At 39.6% G+C, this 15,633-nt stretch overlaps 1 protein-coding gene across 1 annotated transcript; it reads left to right on the top strand.

Moving 5' to 3' along the window:
* The first annotated feature begins 486 nt into the window (after positions 1 to 486).
* Positions 487 to 14,995, top strand: SNRPC (small nuclear ribonucleoprotein polypeptide C). The gene is made up of 6 exons (XM_041773157.1): positions 487 to 633; positions 989 to 1,031; positions 6,288 to 6,396; positions 10,267 to 10,356; positions 11,891 to 11,995; positions 14,637 to 14,995. The coding sequence occupies exons 1-6, from the start codon at positions 626 to 628 to the stop codon at positions 14,759 to 14,761; spliced, it is 480 nt and encodes a 159-aa protein (XP_041629091.1). The 5' UTR covers positions 487 to 625; the 3' UTR covers positions 14,762 to 14,995.
* Positions 14,996 to 15,633: the final 638 nt, after the last annotated feature.

Genomic DNA, 15,633 nt, shown 5'->3' with positions numbered 1-15,633 from the left:
CGGCCAGGAAGCCGAGATAGGACTCCCATCTCCTCGGGTCCACGAGACCCAAGAAGACGCATCGTAAAAACTTTTGCATCGGGCTTATTGCTTTAAGAGACCTATGACTTCCCTGCTGTCACCTTCTCAGCAAGCTTTCTGGGTCTTACAAGTGGAACTCCTCTCTTCCTTGCGTCACTCCCTTCCCCCAACGCCCCAGCACAGGACTCCACCTAATCGACATTCATTCGTCTTCCCCGACTCCATGAGGGCAGGGAGTTCTGTCTGTTTTGGTCACTGCTGTCTTCTCAGCATTTACAGCAGTGCCTGGCACACAGCGGACGACGCTTAAGAAGTTGTAGACAAACGAAAAACGCTTTCGGAACCGTCAGGGAGCCAGAGTGCAGCGGCGCGGATTGAACCTCGCAGGGACCCTTCATACCCCCCTTCCGCCTTCCTGTAGGCGGGGGGAGAAGGAGGAAAGCCCCGCCTAAGGCCGGCGCGCCGCAGCAGGCCCCGCGGATTGGAGGACTAGCGGGAGTTTCTGGAGTCGCGTTTGACGCGTCAGCTCCGCTGCGTCGGCGCCTGCTGTGTGCGTCATTTCCGGGCGGCGCGGGACGGAGTGGCCAACGGCCTGCAGCGCAACATGCCTAAGTGAGTCGGGGGCCCGAATCTGCGGGTGTTGGCGCTCACGGGCAATCACTGTGGCCCAGTGTGGGAGTGGAGAGCGGGTTCTAGCTCTTGAGGTTTCCCGGAGAGCGGCAGGCTTGGGCGAGGGAGCCCCGGAATTCTAGACGCTGCCGTCTTTCAGTATGTGGAGGTCGACTCCGCGCAAGGCAACCTCCCCCCCCCCCCCCCTCCGCAGCTTGTGTCAGGTCGCTTTGTTGGACGTCTTGGAATCGCGGGTGGATCTTTTCGTAGTTTACGTTCATTGAACAGCACGTCGGTGGGTGGGCTCTGTTAACTGGCTGTCGTCTTCTCTTTTTCTCTGCTTTCTATCTCTTCCCAGGTTTTATTGTGACTACTGCGACACATACCTCACCCATGACTCTGTAAGTAGCGTCTCTTTTCATTTTCACAGCACCTGTGTGTGACAAATTAGATTTTTTATTTTTTAGGTGTAAATTTGTGCCTTCCATCCTGTGGGAGTTTAAGTGCGCCTGCTTGGAGAAAATAATCTGGATTTCTTTTTCTCCATCCTTCCTGTAACTGTTTTCGTAATTTGTAGTTATGAGTCTTCCAGCGGTTGGTGTTTTCAGTTGAGACCCAAAATAAAGGTGAAAACTGAAGGTGAAAAAAGTTTATGACAAGTGAAAATTCCAGGGAGATCTAAAGTTCAAATATTTGATTGTGACAAGGCACTCACACATTTGATTGACTAAACTGGAAAGAAATGCCTAAATTTGAAACCCGAGTACTGTCCTTTGATTTGATTAAAAGCTGCCCCCCAAAATTAAGATCGAATATTTACTGTGTGTCAGGCAGTGTTCCAGATGCATAACATATATCATTTTGTTTAATGCTTATGATAAGTTAGTATTATCTTCATTTTACAGAGGAGGAAACTGAGGCAGAGTATGGATACATGACTGGGTGTGTTGCTAAACCAGGAAGTTGTACAGAGCTAAAAGGTTAGCCTAAGCAGTCTAAGTCCAGGGCTTCTGTGCCAGCAGTTCCCAAACTTCTTTGGTCCCTTCCACTCTTAAAAATTACTGGGTTATTAAAAAACAAACAAACAAAAAAACAGTTACATGAGTTATATTGGTTTAGCTATTAATATTTGTTGTATTTGAAGTTAAAACTTAAGATACTTATTGATTCATTTGAAAGTAGTATTAACAGACACTTTAATTGTAATACAAATAACATTTTAAAAGTGAAAAATAGCAATTTTCAAAAAAAAATGAGTGTGAAGAATGGCATTGCTTTAATCTTTTTGCAAGCCTCTGTAATGTCTGACTTGATGGAAGACAGCTGGGTTTTTCTGCATTATATTTGTTGCACTATATTTTGGTTGAATTGTATGAAGACTTCAACCGCACAAGCATAAGGAGTACTTTACTAGCCTTTTTAGATAATTGTGGATATTCTTTAATACTTTATATTACTATATCCAAACTAGTTTCAGTGTGGGATCTTGAAACCATATCAAATTTTTCATACTGTTACATCAGAATTCACTGATCTGGGGATGCGTGGGTGCCTGAGTCAGTTAAATGTTTGACTCTTACTTTTGGCTCAGGTCATGATCTTAGGGTTGTGAGAGATGAAGCCCTGTGTCCAGCTGTATGCTGAGCATCAAGCGTGCTTAAGATTCTCTCTCCCTCCCCCCCCCCCCACCAAATTTCACTGATCTGTCTTGTACTTTGAGTGAATATTTTACCAGACATGATTTTGTAACATGCTTTGGTCAATTGGAAAATGAATATTGGAATATTGGTTCACTCAATTTTACAGGTCTTCCAAATGTTGACACATTTGATTATGTAATATAAATATTCACATTAATGTCATAATCTAATAAAAATGGCTTTTACGTATTAGGAAGTTGACAAGCTCATGGTAGTAAATAAGGTTTTCTAAAATTCTGAGTTTTGGGGATCCCTGGGTGGCTCAGCGGTTTAGCGCCTGCCTTTGGCCCAGGGAACGATCCTGGAGTCCTGGGATCGAGTCCCGCGTCGGGCTCCCGGCATGGAGCCTGCTTCTCCTTCCTCCTGTGTCTCTGCCTCTCTCTCTCTCTCTCTCTCTCTCTCTCTCTCTCATGAATAAATAAATAAATAAATCTTTAAAGTAAAATAAAATAAAATTCTGAGTTTTGTTTGAAAGCTCAAATTTTATTTTTGGCAGTAAATAGTACCAATTGCTTCCTTAAAGTGATAGGCTCACTTCATTTATTTCTAAGAAGTCTAAATTTCCAGTTTGTGTCTCAGCTCTGTCAGGTAAAAATGTTCCATTGAAGAGGCAGCTGGTAGAGCTTACAACTTGAAACATTTGCATTCCTGCTTTTCTTTGGAATGGCACCATATTTTGGCATGTGGCTGAAGTACTTTGTATATCTCATTTTCACCCAGAATATTCAAAAGACATGAACACAAGAGTATATATAACAGTTATATATTAGTAGGTATGATAGAATTAATAACTTTGCTACTTCAGCAAGGACAGTCTCCATGAAACTGGAGATTTTTCCCCTGTGAGTGCATACTGTTGAAAAAATACAATAATCCTTAATGCATTGGGTTGCCATTGCCTCAGTTCATTCTAAAGTGCCAGAAGTTTGGCATCATCTGGAATTGTCAATACAGTGAAAAAGAAATGTCTTTGTATTATGAAACTACTTTGACCTTGCACACCTTCCCAAAAGGTGGGTCTGAGACACCCTTAGATGCTCGTGAGCTGCACCTTGAAGACTACAGCTCTATACTTTGCTGCCTCTGCAGAAACCTAATTAAACCAGAACTTTTGATCATCTTGTCCTCTTGAAATGTAGCTGCAAGGACCCTAGCCCATGATTTCTGTGTTGTTACTTCATTTGGAATTCTAACACTTGGTCAGATGTAGTTCAGCATTCATTTGTGGAATATTGAAATAAGATGGTCCCTCTTGAAGGAATAATAGTTTTGAATATTACTTATAGTTTGTCCTGGATGGGACTCCTCCAATAAGTTGGTATTATGGTAGCTTGCCTTTAGAATCCCAGTCTTGGGACACCTGGGTGGCTCAGTGGTTGAGTGTCTGCCTTTGGCTCAGGGTGTGATCCTGGAGTTCCGGAATTGAGTCCTACATTGGGCTCCCTGCATAGAGCCTGCTTCTCCCTCTGCCTGTGTCTCTGCCTCGCTCTCTGTCTCTCATGAAATAAACAAATAAAAATCTTAAAAAAAAAAAAAAACCCCAGTCTTTTTGTTTGGTCAAACCCCTCATCATAATTTTCTGATATAGCGAGTAGGCTAATTATAGCTTACCTGCTAATGCCAGCGTTTAGAGAATTGAAGAATATCTCTTTATTTTTTATTTTATTTTATTTATTTTATTTATTTATTTATTTATGATAGTCACAGAGAGAGAGAGAGAGAGGCAGAGACACAGGCTGAGGAAGAAGCAGGCTCCATGCACCGGGAGCCTGATGTGGGATTCGATCTCGGGTCTCCAGGATCGCGCCCTGGGCCAAAGGCAGGCGCCAAACCGTTGCGCCACCCAGGGATCCCAAGAATATCTCTTTAAAATGCATGTCTCTTTGTGAGAAATGCCAGGTGCCTTTGTGATATTGTTGTCCTAACATGATAGTTTGTGAATGTAGCAAAATTCCATAGTGATTGAACCGGTTCCCTGTGGTGGACTTTGATATGCAGTAAACAATCAGTGCTGCAACTTCTGAGTTTTTGCTGACTTTTAGGCATGATTTTGTTATTAGGCTTAAGGCCTCATTGTTGTATTACATAATAAGTCATTGAGGAGTCAGGGAACAATATTTTGAAATGTAGACCATGAAAAGACAGTCTCTGTTCATGTGGTATTGGTCATACCTGGTTCTAGTGAAGCAATCCTGTGAAGAGAGGATCTATCAGTAGGAGGTAGTTAGGCAGCCCTGAGGAGCATCTGAGTAAGATCTGGGCTCCAGGCCTTCGTTTGCTACTTACCAGCTAGTTGGTTTTTTTTGTTTGTTTTGTTTTTTTAAGATTTTATTTATTCATGAGAGATGCAGAGGGAGAGACAGACTCCTGTTGGGGAGCCTGATGTGGGACTCAATTCCAGGACCCTGGGGTCACGACCTGAGCCAAAGACAGACGTTCAACCACTGAGCCACCCAGGTACCCCTGCCAGCTATGTGTTTTATCAGACAAGTCTTTAAGCACAAATTGAAGATAGTAAGCTTGTGATTTTTTTTTTAAGATTTTATTTATTTATTCATGAGAGATACAGAGAGAGAGAGAGAGAGAGGCAGAGACACAGGCAGAGGGAGAAGCAGGCTCTATGCAGGGAGCCTGATGTGGACTTGATCCCAGGACTCCAGGATCAAGCCCCGGGCCAAAGGCAGGCATTTGCCACCGCTGCGCCACCCAGGGATCCCAAGCTTGTGATTTTTTTAATCAATTTCATTGAATTATATTTTGATTAAATGCATACATTCTAAGCATACAGTCTGATGATTTGGCAAATAATTACAGTTCGGTGTATACATTGAAATACAGGACATTTCCATCATCCCAGAAAGTTCCTTTGTGTCTTTTAATAGTCAGTCCCCTACACCTTTGGCCCCGATTGATCTGGGTTTTATTATGAAAGATTAGTGTTACTGGTTTTAAAACTTTATATGAATGGAATCTTAGAGTATTTAGTCTGTGTACCTCATTTTGATAGCTAAGCTTGCTTTATTTTTTTAAAGATTATTTATTAGCAAGCAATCGAGCACTAGTGGAGGGAGGGGCAGAGGGACAAGCAAACTCCCTGCTGAGTGAGATGCCCCATGTGGGGCTCAATCCTAAGACCCTGAGATCATGACCTGAGCCAAAGTCAGACACTTAACTGACTGAGCCACCCAGGCCCCTCTGAGCATAGTTTTGAGATTTGTCCATAATTGTGTGATTCAGTGATTGGTTCTTTCTGATTAACATTCCATTGTACCATGCACATGTGATTATTATGACAATTGAGACACTGCTTGTAAAGTAAATAGCATGGTGTTTAGCATGTAGTAAGTGATAAATGTTAACTTGTTAACAATGGTTAAATGTGTGGAGTTTATCTTATGTCAATTCTACCTGAGTAAAACTGCTAAAGAACAAAAGGATTAGTGGGCTAGAGACACAAGTCTGTATGTGACTCACATAGTCTGTATTCTAGACCCATAGTCATTTAAAAGAGGATATTCTCATAAACAGTATAATTTAAATATATATAAACTACATTATCTTGCTATAGGATAATCTTAGAGCATCAAAAGGCATATTCTAGATCAGAAGTTTGCAGACTTTTCCTTAAAGTGTCAGATTGTAATTATTTTAGGTTTGTGGACCATATCATCTTTGTTTTGATGACTTGTAGAGGAAAGAAATAGATAGTACCTGAATAAATGAATGTGACTGTGTTCTACTATGTTGTTTTACAAAATCAGGTGGTGATCTCTGGTTTAGATGACATAGTAGTTAAATGACCACAGTACATTGTTGGATAATGTTTGTGAGTGATGCTTTAGCACCCAGCTAAAGCTGCTAAAGGTACCCAGGCCACCTATATAAAGGAAAGGGTTTATAAAATTTCTAGTTTGGAAAACTTGTTTCTATGACTGATATGACCTTTTTGTTTTACAGCCATCTGTGAGAAAGACACACTGCAGTGGTAGGAAACACAAAGAGAATGTGAAAGACTACTATCAGAAATGGATGGAAGAGCAGGCTCAGAGCCTGATCGACAAAACAAGTACATTTCAGTGTCTTGTTCTGATGTTCTTGATGTGGTAAAATGGTCCCATTCTTTCTCAAATCCCCGTCTCTCTGTTGTTTTTCACAGAAGCAACTCATTCTGAGTGATAAATAGCGTTCTGATGTGTTAATCATTCTGATGGATTAGAAGGTCATCAGTTTCTCAGGGAATATGGAACACATTAATATTATTGAGATTAGAGCAAAATGTATTGCTTAGATTAGGAAGTGTGGCAGAGGAGAATGAGTTACCTAATATTTCTTTATTCACATGGACTAGATTTTGTAGCAAATTTGTGTGAAACCTCCTTTGTAGTGATCGTTGTTTTTAGAACTATTTTCTTTTTATAGTAGGAAAAGGTGGAGGTGGGTTTATTGTTACCTTCAAAGAGTCTGAAAGACTTTGAGTTTCTTATTCTTACAGTTCTCACAAAGATAACCAGTCAAGAAGGAAGTAATGGATGTGACATAATGATCTGAGTATGTTTTGACCTCTGTCGGACATTCCATACTCTTTTTCTTTTGTTTTATGTAGGCTCCGTGCCAGCATGGAGTCCAACATTGTTTGAACTAACTACCGTAAGATTAAGACTTGAGCTGAGATCAAGAGTTAGATGCTTAACCATCTGAGCCACCCAGGAGCTCCTCTTTTGGTTTATTTAGGGAAATTTTTGTTTAGGCTAGTTGAGTTCAAGACACTGACAGAAGATGTTGCATTTCTATCTTAGATCATTCTGGTGTGTTTGACACATGGCCTTTCTTAGTTATTCAGAGCTGGCAGGCAAATGTGGGCTTTGTGTTGTGATTTTAAGAAAAAAAAAAAAAAAAGCTTATGGAAAATCTCAAAGTAGAAAGGTTAATGAATGAGCCTCCCATGGCTGACCCCCACCCCTGATTTCCATCACCTAGTTGTAACAGTCTTGTTTTGTTTAAACGTAGGTTCTTGGGATCCCTGGGTGGCTCAGTGGTTTGGTGCCTGCCTTCCACCCTGGGCACGATCCTGGAGTCCCGGGATGGAGTCTGATGTCAGGCTCCTTGCATGGGGCCTGCTTCTCTCTCTGCCTGTGTCTCTGCCTCTCTCTCTGTGTCTCTCATGAATACATGAATAAAATCTTTAAAAAAAATAAAAAATAAAAAAATAAATGTAGGTTCTCAAACTTAGCACTGCTGATATTTGGGGCTAGATAATTCTTTGTTGTGGGGCTCTCCTGAGCATTTTAGGGTGTTTAGCGGTAGCCCTGGCATCTGCCCACTCGATCCCAGTAGCAGTTCCCAGTTGTGACAACTAAAAATGTCACCAAGCATTCCCCAGTGTCCCCAGGGGGTCAAAGTGCCCATAGTTGAGAATACTTTCATCTTCTCCCTTTCTCTATCCTGGATTATTAGGAGTAAACTCAGATATTGTCCTATTTCATTTGAAAAAAATACATTATAATGTAATCTTTTTTTTTCTATTTGAAAATATGTTAGAAATTTCTTGGTGTTAAAGGTTAGAATTATATTCATTTACTGATTTTCTGTATGCAGCAAAAGAATTTAGGATGAGTAAATGTTTTTGATGGATTATGGAAGAGAGAAGGCAAGCCATCAGGGACACCATGTGCTGCTGTCCATGATTATGTTGGCTTTGAGTCCACTGTCTACTCCTCAATCTTTACAAGTTGATTTTCTGCTTAGGGCATGGGAAGTGACATTTTGATTGGAAAAGCCTTTGTTGGGCTATGATTCCCTATAGAGCACAGGCTCTATTCAGAGGCATATGAATGGCTAGCTTTATGTAAATCTCCACTCTAGGTCATTTTTTGGGATCTGACCTTTAGGAGTTGGCAGTGATTTGCTTGAGTAATTTGACCTACATTGTACTGGTCGGGTAGAAAGGGACTAGACTGCAGATTACACTGAATTGGAAAGGGCTTATATTTAGGAATAGCTTTCTGAGTTTTACTCTTTCTTTTCTTTTCTCTTTCTTTCTTTCTTTCTTTCTTTCTTTCTTTCTTTCTTTCTTTCTTTCTTATTTTATTTATTTATTCATGAGAGACACGGAGAGAAGGCAGAGAGAGAGAGAGGGAGAAGCAAGTGCCTCATAGGGAGCCTGATGTGGGACTCCATCTTGGAACTCTGGGATCACCCCCCAGGCCACAGACAGATGCTCAACCGCTGAGCCACCCAGGAGTCCCTATATTTTACTTTCATTTAGAATTTTTATTTATTGGGGCACCTGGGTAGCTTAGTGGTTGGGCTCCTGCCTTTGGCTTAGGTTTTGATCCTGGGGTCCTGGGATTGAGTCCCACATCGGGCTCCCTGCAGCGAGCAGGCTTCTCCCTCTGCCTGTGTCTCTACCTCTCTCTCTGTTTCTCATGAATAAATAAAAATTTTTTATTTATTTATTTTATTTTATTTTATTTATTTATTTTTTAAACTTTTATTTATTTATGATAGTGACACACACAGAGAGAGAGGCAGAGACACAGGCAGAGGGAGAAGCAGGCTCCATGCACCGGGAGCCCGATGTGGGATTCGATCCCAGGTCTCGAGGATCGCGCCCTGGGCCAAAGGCAGGCGCCAAACCGCTGCGCCACCCAGGGATCCCCTTATTTTATTTTTTTAAAGATTTATTTATACGTGAGAGAGAGAGAGAAGGGAGGCAGAGGGAGAAGCAGGCTCCATGCAGGGAGCCTGATGTGGGACTCCAGGATTACACTCTGGGCTGAAGGCACGCGCTAAACCACTGAGCCACCCAGGGATCCCCTAAATAAAATTTTTAAAAATTTATTTCTTAATTTTAGTTTCAGTATAGTTAACTGAGTATATATTTTAGTATTTATGCATGACTTCTTTGTAAAGCTATATATAAAATATCTTCAGTCTCTTTTGTTTTCATTTGTGCCTCATATTGTCTGTATTAGACATTTTTTCGGATCAGAATCTCCTTCTGGGCAGGCTCTTGCTTTAAAAGTTTTGTTTCTTTTTTATGTCTCTTAGCTCAGTATATTAATTTCAAACCTAAACCAACATATGAAGTTTTACAAAGCCTGGCCTTTGGGCAGATATCACACTCTTTTTCAAACAAAACTGTGAATGGTTCACGCTGTTTGTTTTTTTTTGTTTTTTTTTTTTGTTTTTTTTTTAATTTTTATTTATTTATGATAGTCACAGAGAGAGAGAGAGAGGCAGAGACACAGGCAGAGGGAGAAGCAGGCTCCATGCACTGGGAGCCTGATGTGGGATTCGATCCCGGGTCTCCAGGATCGCGCCCTGGGCCAAAGGCAGGCGCCAAACCGCTGCGCCACCCAGGGATCCCGGTTCACGCTGTTTGTAAACCACATCTACTGATTAAAGATGACTGTGTCTCTTTGCTAGACACTGGTAGATTGGAGGTCTTCATTCCATTCTCCTGTTGATAATTCAGCCATAGAAATGCTGACTAAATAAAAATAGGTTAAAAAACCCAAATCAATAAACCAATCAATTGTAATTTTTGCTGGTGAATTTCTATGATTGATTTAAGAACTATAGAGGCCATGAAATAGTAATCTTAAATGAATACGCTTTAGGTAAAGTGAAATAATTGAGACTATTAAGGATTTTTTGTTTTTTAAAAGATTTTATTTATTTATTCGTGAGAGAGAGAGAGAGAGGGAGGCAGAGACACAGGCAGAGGGAGAAGCAGGCTCCATGCAGGGAGCCCGATGTGGGACTCGATCCCAGGTCTCCAGGATCCTGCCCTGGGCTGAAGGCGGCACTAAACCGCTGAGCCACCGGGGCTGCCCAAGAGACTGTTAAAGATTTAAAAGAAAATTGTTATTTTATCAAATGGGTTGTTGAGTTCTTATTTACTGTGTGGTGTTTTTTATCTCACTCTCCAAAGCCGCTGCATTTCAACAAGGAAAGATACCTCCTACTCCATTCTCTGCTCCTCCTCCTGCAGGGGCAATGATCCCACCTCCCCCCAGTCTCCGTAAGTTTACAGAGTTTTTATCTTAACAGCCATAACTTAAGGGGGCAGATTATCCTTTGATTTTGTTAGGTTATCTTACAGTTGACTTTTGAATGCTTATTGAATGAATATATAGGTAGTAAAAAAAAACAACTTCATTGGTATCATTTCTGAAATATCGTCAGAGTTGCCTTCTGATCAGGTTATTACTAGGATATTGTATTTGTGACATCCCATGTGGATCTGAGAAATTCAGTGGAAAGGTCTGACTGTATCTGTGATTAGACGACCTAAAATATGAAAAGGTATAGATGAGTACATTAAATTATTTACTGCTGTGAACCCCACACTGAAGGATTAAAACTCTTTAGTCTTTATTTTCTAACCCACCTGGCACCAATATATATTCCTTTGGAAAGACAAGAATTGGACAGTTGAAAGTAGAGTGGATCAAAGGCCTCTCCTCTCTGTGAAGGTTTTTGTTTCTGAATGACAGAAGAGTGAGTAACTAGGCTATAAGTTTCATTGATCTCCTGGGAGGGCTTGGACTGTAATTGAATTCAAAAACCTAAACTTGGTCCTGTAAGTAACCATGGATATGAACATTGGAGTAGTCTGTTTATAGTAGCTGCACACTAATGTAACTAGACCACTAATGTACTTACGCCATCCTGGGAACAGGTCAGGCCTTGCTTGAGTCACAACAGCTCTCAGGTCACCTCTCTGTCCTACTCTGTATTTTGGCTAGCTGGCACCCAACTCTGTTATTTTTAGTAGTGAAATAATCTATACTATTAACGTACCATAATTAGCCTCACCATTTTCATATTGTTGGACACTTAAGTTCCAAATTGTTGTAAATAATTTTGTCAAGAATATCTCTACATATGTTTTTCATAATTTAAGTATTTTCATAATTTAAGTATTTTTCTTTTAAGGGTTTTATTTATTTATTCATGAGAGACACAGAGAAAGAGAGAGGCAGAGAGACAGGCAGAGGAAGAAGCAGACTCCATGCAGGGAGCCTGATGAGGGACTCAATGCTGGGATTCCAGGATCAGACCCGGGGGTGAAGTTGGCACTAAACCGCTGAGCCACCCAGGGATCCCCATTTTCATATTTCTAAAGAATATTTTAAGTATTTTGATATTTTGAAAAACAGATCTGAAATTAGGTACTTCTGGTTTTAGTTTGACAGGAACTCTATAGAAGGCATAATTCTTAATAATTATGCCTTATAATATTAATAATTCTCATAATTCTTTTTAAAAAAAGAATTTAAAAAATTAAATTTTCGGGATTTTTTTTAACCTGGATAACCTGACTTCATTTTATACTTCTGTCTAGACAGTCTTATTCTTGTTTTTTAGACATAAAGTGATTAAAGTTTTGTGGCATATTGATTTTTGTGGCTCTACTGTTATAAAAGAAACCATAAGAAGTCTATTGTTCCAGAACTTGGACAGGACCATGAAGCCCAACTAGTTTCATAGAAGAGAAAAAAAATATTAATATGTAAGCCTATCTTAACCTCAGCCCTCATTCGATATTCCAGCGGGTCCTCCTCGCCCTGGTATGATGCCAGCCCCCCATATGGGGGGCCCTCCCATGATGCCAATGATGGGCCCTCCTCCTCCTGGGATGATGCCAGTGGGACCTGGTAAGTTTGAATCTCTTTCCTTTTAGGATGCTCCATTTTGTTTCAGTTCTCCATTTAAATGGAATTCTTAATTCATTGTAAATAATAGGTTTAGTATTATTGCAACAAATTATATTTGGTGAATATGTAATGATGAAAAGAAATAATTGTTTTATCAGTATAATTGAATGCTACCCAAAGACCTGTGCTACTAAAACCAGGATAAAGCTGCCTTTTTTTCTTCTCTTCCTCCCTACTGCTTACTTGCCTCCTCCTGACTTTTGGCCATTTACAATGGAGAAAAAAGTAAATGAGTTTGTTCCAAGGGGGACGTGGGGGGGGGGTGGTGGATAAAGGGAACGGTAGGTAAATACTTGTGCTGCTACTTTTTTCAGTTTTGATCTAGAGCAGAGCTACCTTGTTGCTGATTTAATCTTTCTGGTTAAATAAGCCAAATTAGTATATGAAGAGGGCCTTAGCACTGTAGTCTTTTATTCAGGAAGGATGTAAAGATACCTCAAACATTTTATTTTAATATAAATAAGAATGTACATTAGTTTGCAGATTTATGTGAAAGCCGGTCAGGGCCTTTGTTTTGAAAATGAGGCTACTGATTTGAGCACCATATATTTCTTTCCTTTTTTTTTTTTTTTCCATATATTTCTTTCCTAAATCAATAAGCCATATCCATAATATAGTCTTTAACAACTTTTTTCATTTTCTTTCAAGGTTAAAACCCTTGTGAGGCAGTCTAGTTCTGATCTTTTATGATCCTCTTATCCATTAAATTTGTGAGCACTTTTTGGGATGATTTACTTGAGTTTTTTGAAATATCTATTAGTTTTCATGGAAACAGTTCTTTTTTATACTCATTTTATTGATTGCAGAATAAATTATGTAATTAGAGTAAATCCAGTGCCCATAAGAAACCTACAACTCAACTGGTTGGACAAGGTGCAAAAGTATTAGAGTAGCTTTCCAGCCAGAAGCATTCAGTGTGCTTATTACTGTGGGTATCATTTAGAGGAATGTTAGGAGAGTCTACATAAGAGCTCCTGCCTTACTGCCTTGTGAACCCAAAACAAGGTGACTTGGCTTCTTTTGCATTCTTATATCAGGATCACAAATTCAAATTCTTCGAGGGGTTAGGAATGTGGTGAACTGGTCAATGCATGACACACCTAAAGAAGGCTTCTAGAAACTCAGCTTCAGCCTGTGGTTGATATTTGAGAATGCAGGCTTGGTATTGCCAGTTCTCCTGAGTATTTTGTTGTTATTTTCAGCCAGGATAAAATAATAAGATTATTTAAATTAAAATAATTAAGTAGTTGGGGGTGGGCAGGTATAAGATAGAAGGTTGGCCAGGAGTGAATAATTATTAAAGCTGGATGATGGGTACATGGATGTTTTTTATACTCTTTTTTTTTTTTTTCTATTCTTGTCTATGTTTGAACACTTCCATAATAAGAAGTTGAAAAAAAGAATCTAGAGTTACTACTTACTAGTGATTAAATTTAGTAGTTGCTAATGTTGGCAACTAATTACAAGTAAATGCCCTGTGGAGACCAAAGTAAACAACTTTTCAGGTGCCTTGTTTTCAATCTTTGGCCTGGATGAGTTTCCTCTAGGAAATGCAGAATATGAATTATGTTATAGTGGGTTTTTAAAGTAAGATACTTAGAAGTTTAGTAGTATTCTCTGTTCCTGTTGAAATTGATCTTAAAAAATCCTGTACCTGTTGTGTCTTTGCATATACTTGTGTTTTACTTTTTGTGATAAGACTATATTTGACTTTGAATATACTTTTCTCTTGAACCATTTATTGCAAGCCTTTAATTAAAACGGTTTAATAAGTAATTAGGGAAATTTTTATATTTAAAAGAAGACCTGAAAATTATGAGGCATAATAATAAGATGAATACCCGTGAACCCACCACTCAGCTGAGGAAGTAGAATATTACCAATTCTGTGAAGCTACCTATGCTCTTCCCTATCCCTCACCCCTGGTTGTCCTTCCTTCCCTAGCTCATATATTTGGCTGGTATATTGATGGGACACCTCAAAAAATTCCTTAACAGTTTCTAAAATGCATTAGAAAAACCAGATTTTTGTGTGTGTGCTAATTGTTGTAAGTCACATTATTGCCTATCTTTCTTGACTTGAGCTAAGTATGGTTACTAACAGGTTCTCAGCATGGGCCTCCTGCTCACCTTTCCTACAACTCCGAACAAACGCTTAGTGGTAAGATTGTCCTCCGTGCCTGTGTACATTCATGAAATAGCTCCTGGTTTTATGGTGAATAGAACTGATTAAAAATGCTGACTGAGTAACATGTGATTTAGTTGTGAATTTCCCTGAGTGAGAAAAGGTCAGTGTAGGGAACTAGTATCCCTGGTGGTTTCTGAAAAGCAGTCTATTAATAGTTTCCCCCTTTACTATCATTAAATCATGATTCCCATATGGTTCTTCTGTTGACCTTTGTTTTTTGTTTGAGAATGTCTAAGTAATTTACAGATGTGATGAATCTGTCAAGTATGTCTTTCTTTCAGCATTTTGCGGGGGGGGGGGGCTACTTTTTTGTCTTTAATTGAAGTTCCATCAAGCTTGCTCATAAGTAGTATTTTCTGACTTTTTTTTTCCTTTTCTTTGTTTTGTCCTGCAGCTCCTGGAATGAGGCCACCTATGGGAGGCCATATGCCAATGATGCCTGGGCCCCCAATGATGAGACCTCCTGCTCGTCCCATGATGGTGCCTACTCGGCCAGGAATGACTCGACCAGACAGATAAGGAGAGACAGGAACCTCTTTATATTCATTTTATATTACTTGTTCTACTTCACCAGGAGATCATGGTGCTGTGACTCTGGGTGTTTTCTAACAGCATGACAAGGAAGACTTGCTTCCCCTTCCTATCAAAGAGAGAATAGTTTTTGCAGGGGAGTAGTGAGACAAAAAAAAAAAGGCAATTTTCATTTGTATTGTGAAATGTGAAAATAAAATTGTCAACTGTTTTAGTTAAAAACGTGTTCCCTTTTTTCTCTCCTCTATTCCTTGTGTATTATAAAAGAGATGAAGTACTTGAGTTGTGTTTCTCCAGCACATTATCTCTGCAGCATGCCCTCCACATGACATTCTTTTTCCTTAGCTATAGTGGTTCTTTTGGACAACTTGCCATTATTTAGTAAAATTCTCTTGTGCAAGACTTGGTAAATCTAACACTTGTAGAACTTTTTGTTGATTAAAACAACAGCACAATTGATTACTTTTTCACATGAACAACACTTGGTGTATTAAGTGGAAAATTTTAAATCTTTTATGCCGCAGTAGGAAAAAAGACTTTCTAGTCTGTATATGTCAGCTAAAGTTGGCAAGAACTGCCTTAACCTCAGCTTCTCCTTTCTCTTAGTTCCTCTTTTTCTTGGGCTTCAATAATCAGAAAACTTTCTAATAGCAATGGTAAAATTATGCAGATTTCCATGGTATAGAAGTTGTCTTCAGAATGTCCCTTGTTAAATTACTGGGCTATAAAAGTAGGATATCAGAGAAACACCTAGAAAGTAAGCCATTGATATTGTTTATATTCTGCTCAGTGTAAAAGCTAAGCTTTTTCACATTGCAAATGGGAGTGAAAATTACTGTACTTGGGGAGGGCAACTTAGC

This window comes from Vulpes lagopus, chromosome 1, assembly GCF_018345385.1.
Source record: "Vulpes lagopus strain Blue_001 chromosome 1, ASM1834538v1, whole genome shotgun sequence".
In the NCBI taxonomy this organism is placed as follows: domain Eukaryota; kingdom Metazoa; phylum Chordata; class Mammalia; order Carnivora; family Canidae; genus Vulpes; species Vulpes lagopus.
The sequence above is the reverse complement of the archived record's forward strand: the minus strand, read 5'-3'. Positions and strand labels throughout refer to the sequence as shown.

What these genes read in the sequence shown, in the direction of transcription:
- SNRPC (XM_041773157.1), top strand. An exon ending in CATACCTCACCCATGACTCT is followed by an intron (nt 1,032 to 6,287) that starts GTAAGTAGCGTC and finishes TTTGTTTTACAG; the next exon opens with CCATCTGTGAGAAAGACACA. An exon ending in GATGATGCCAGTGGGACCTG is followed by an intron (nt 11,996 to 14,636) that starts GTAAGTTTGAAT and finishes TTTGTCCTGCAG; the next exon opens with CTCCTGGAATGAGGCCACCT.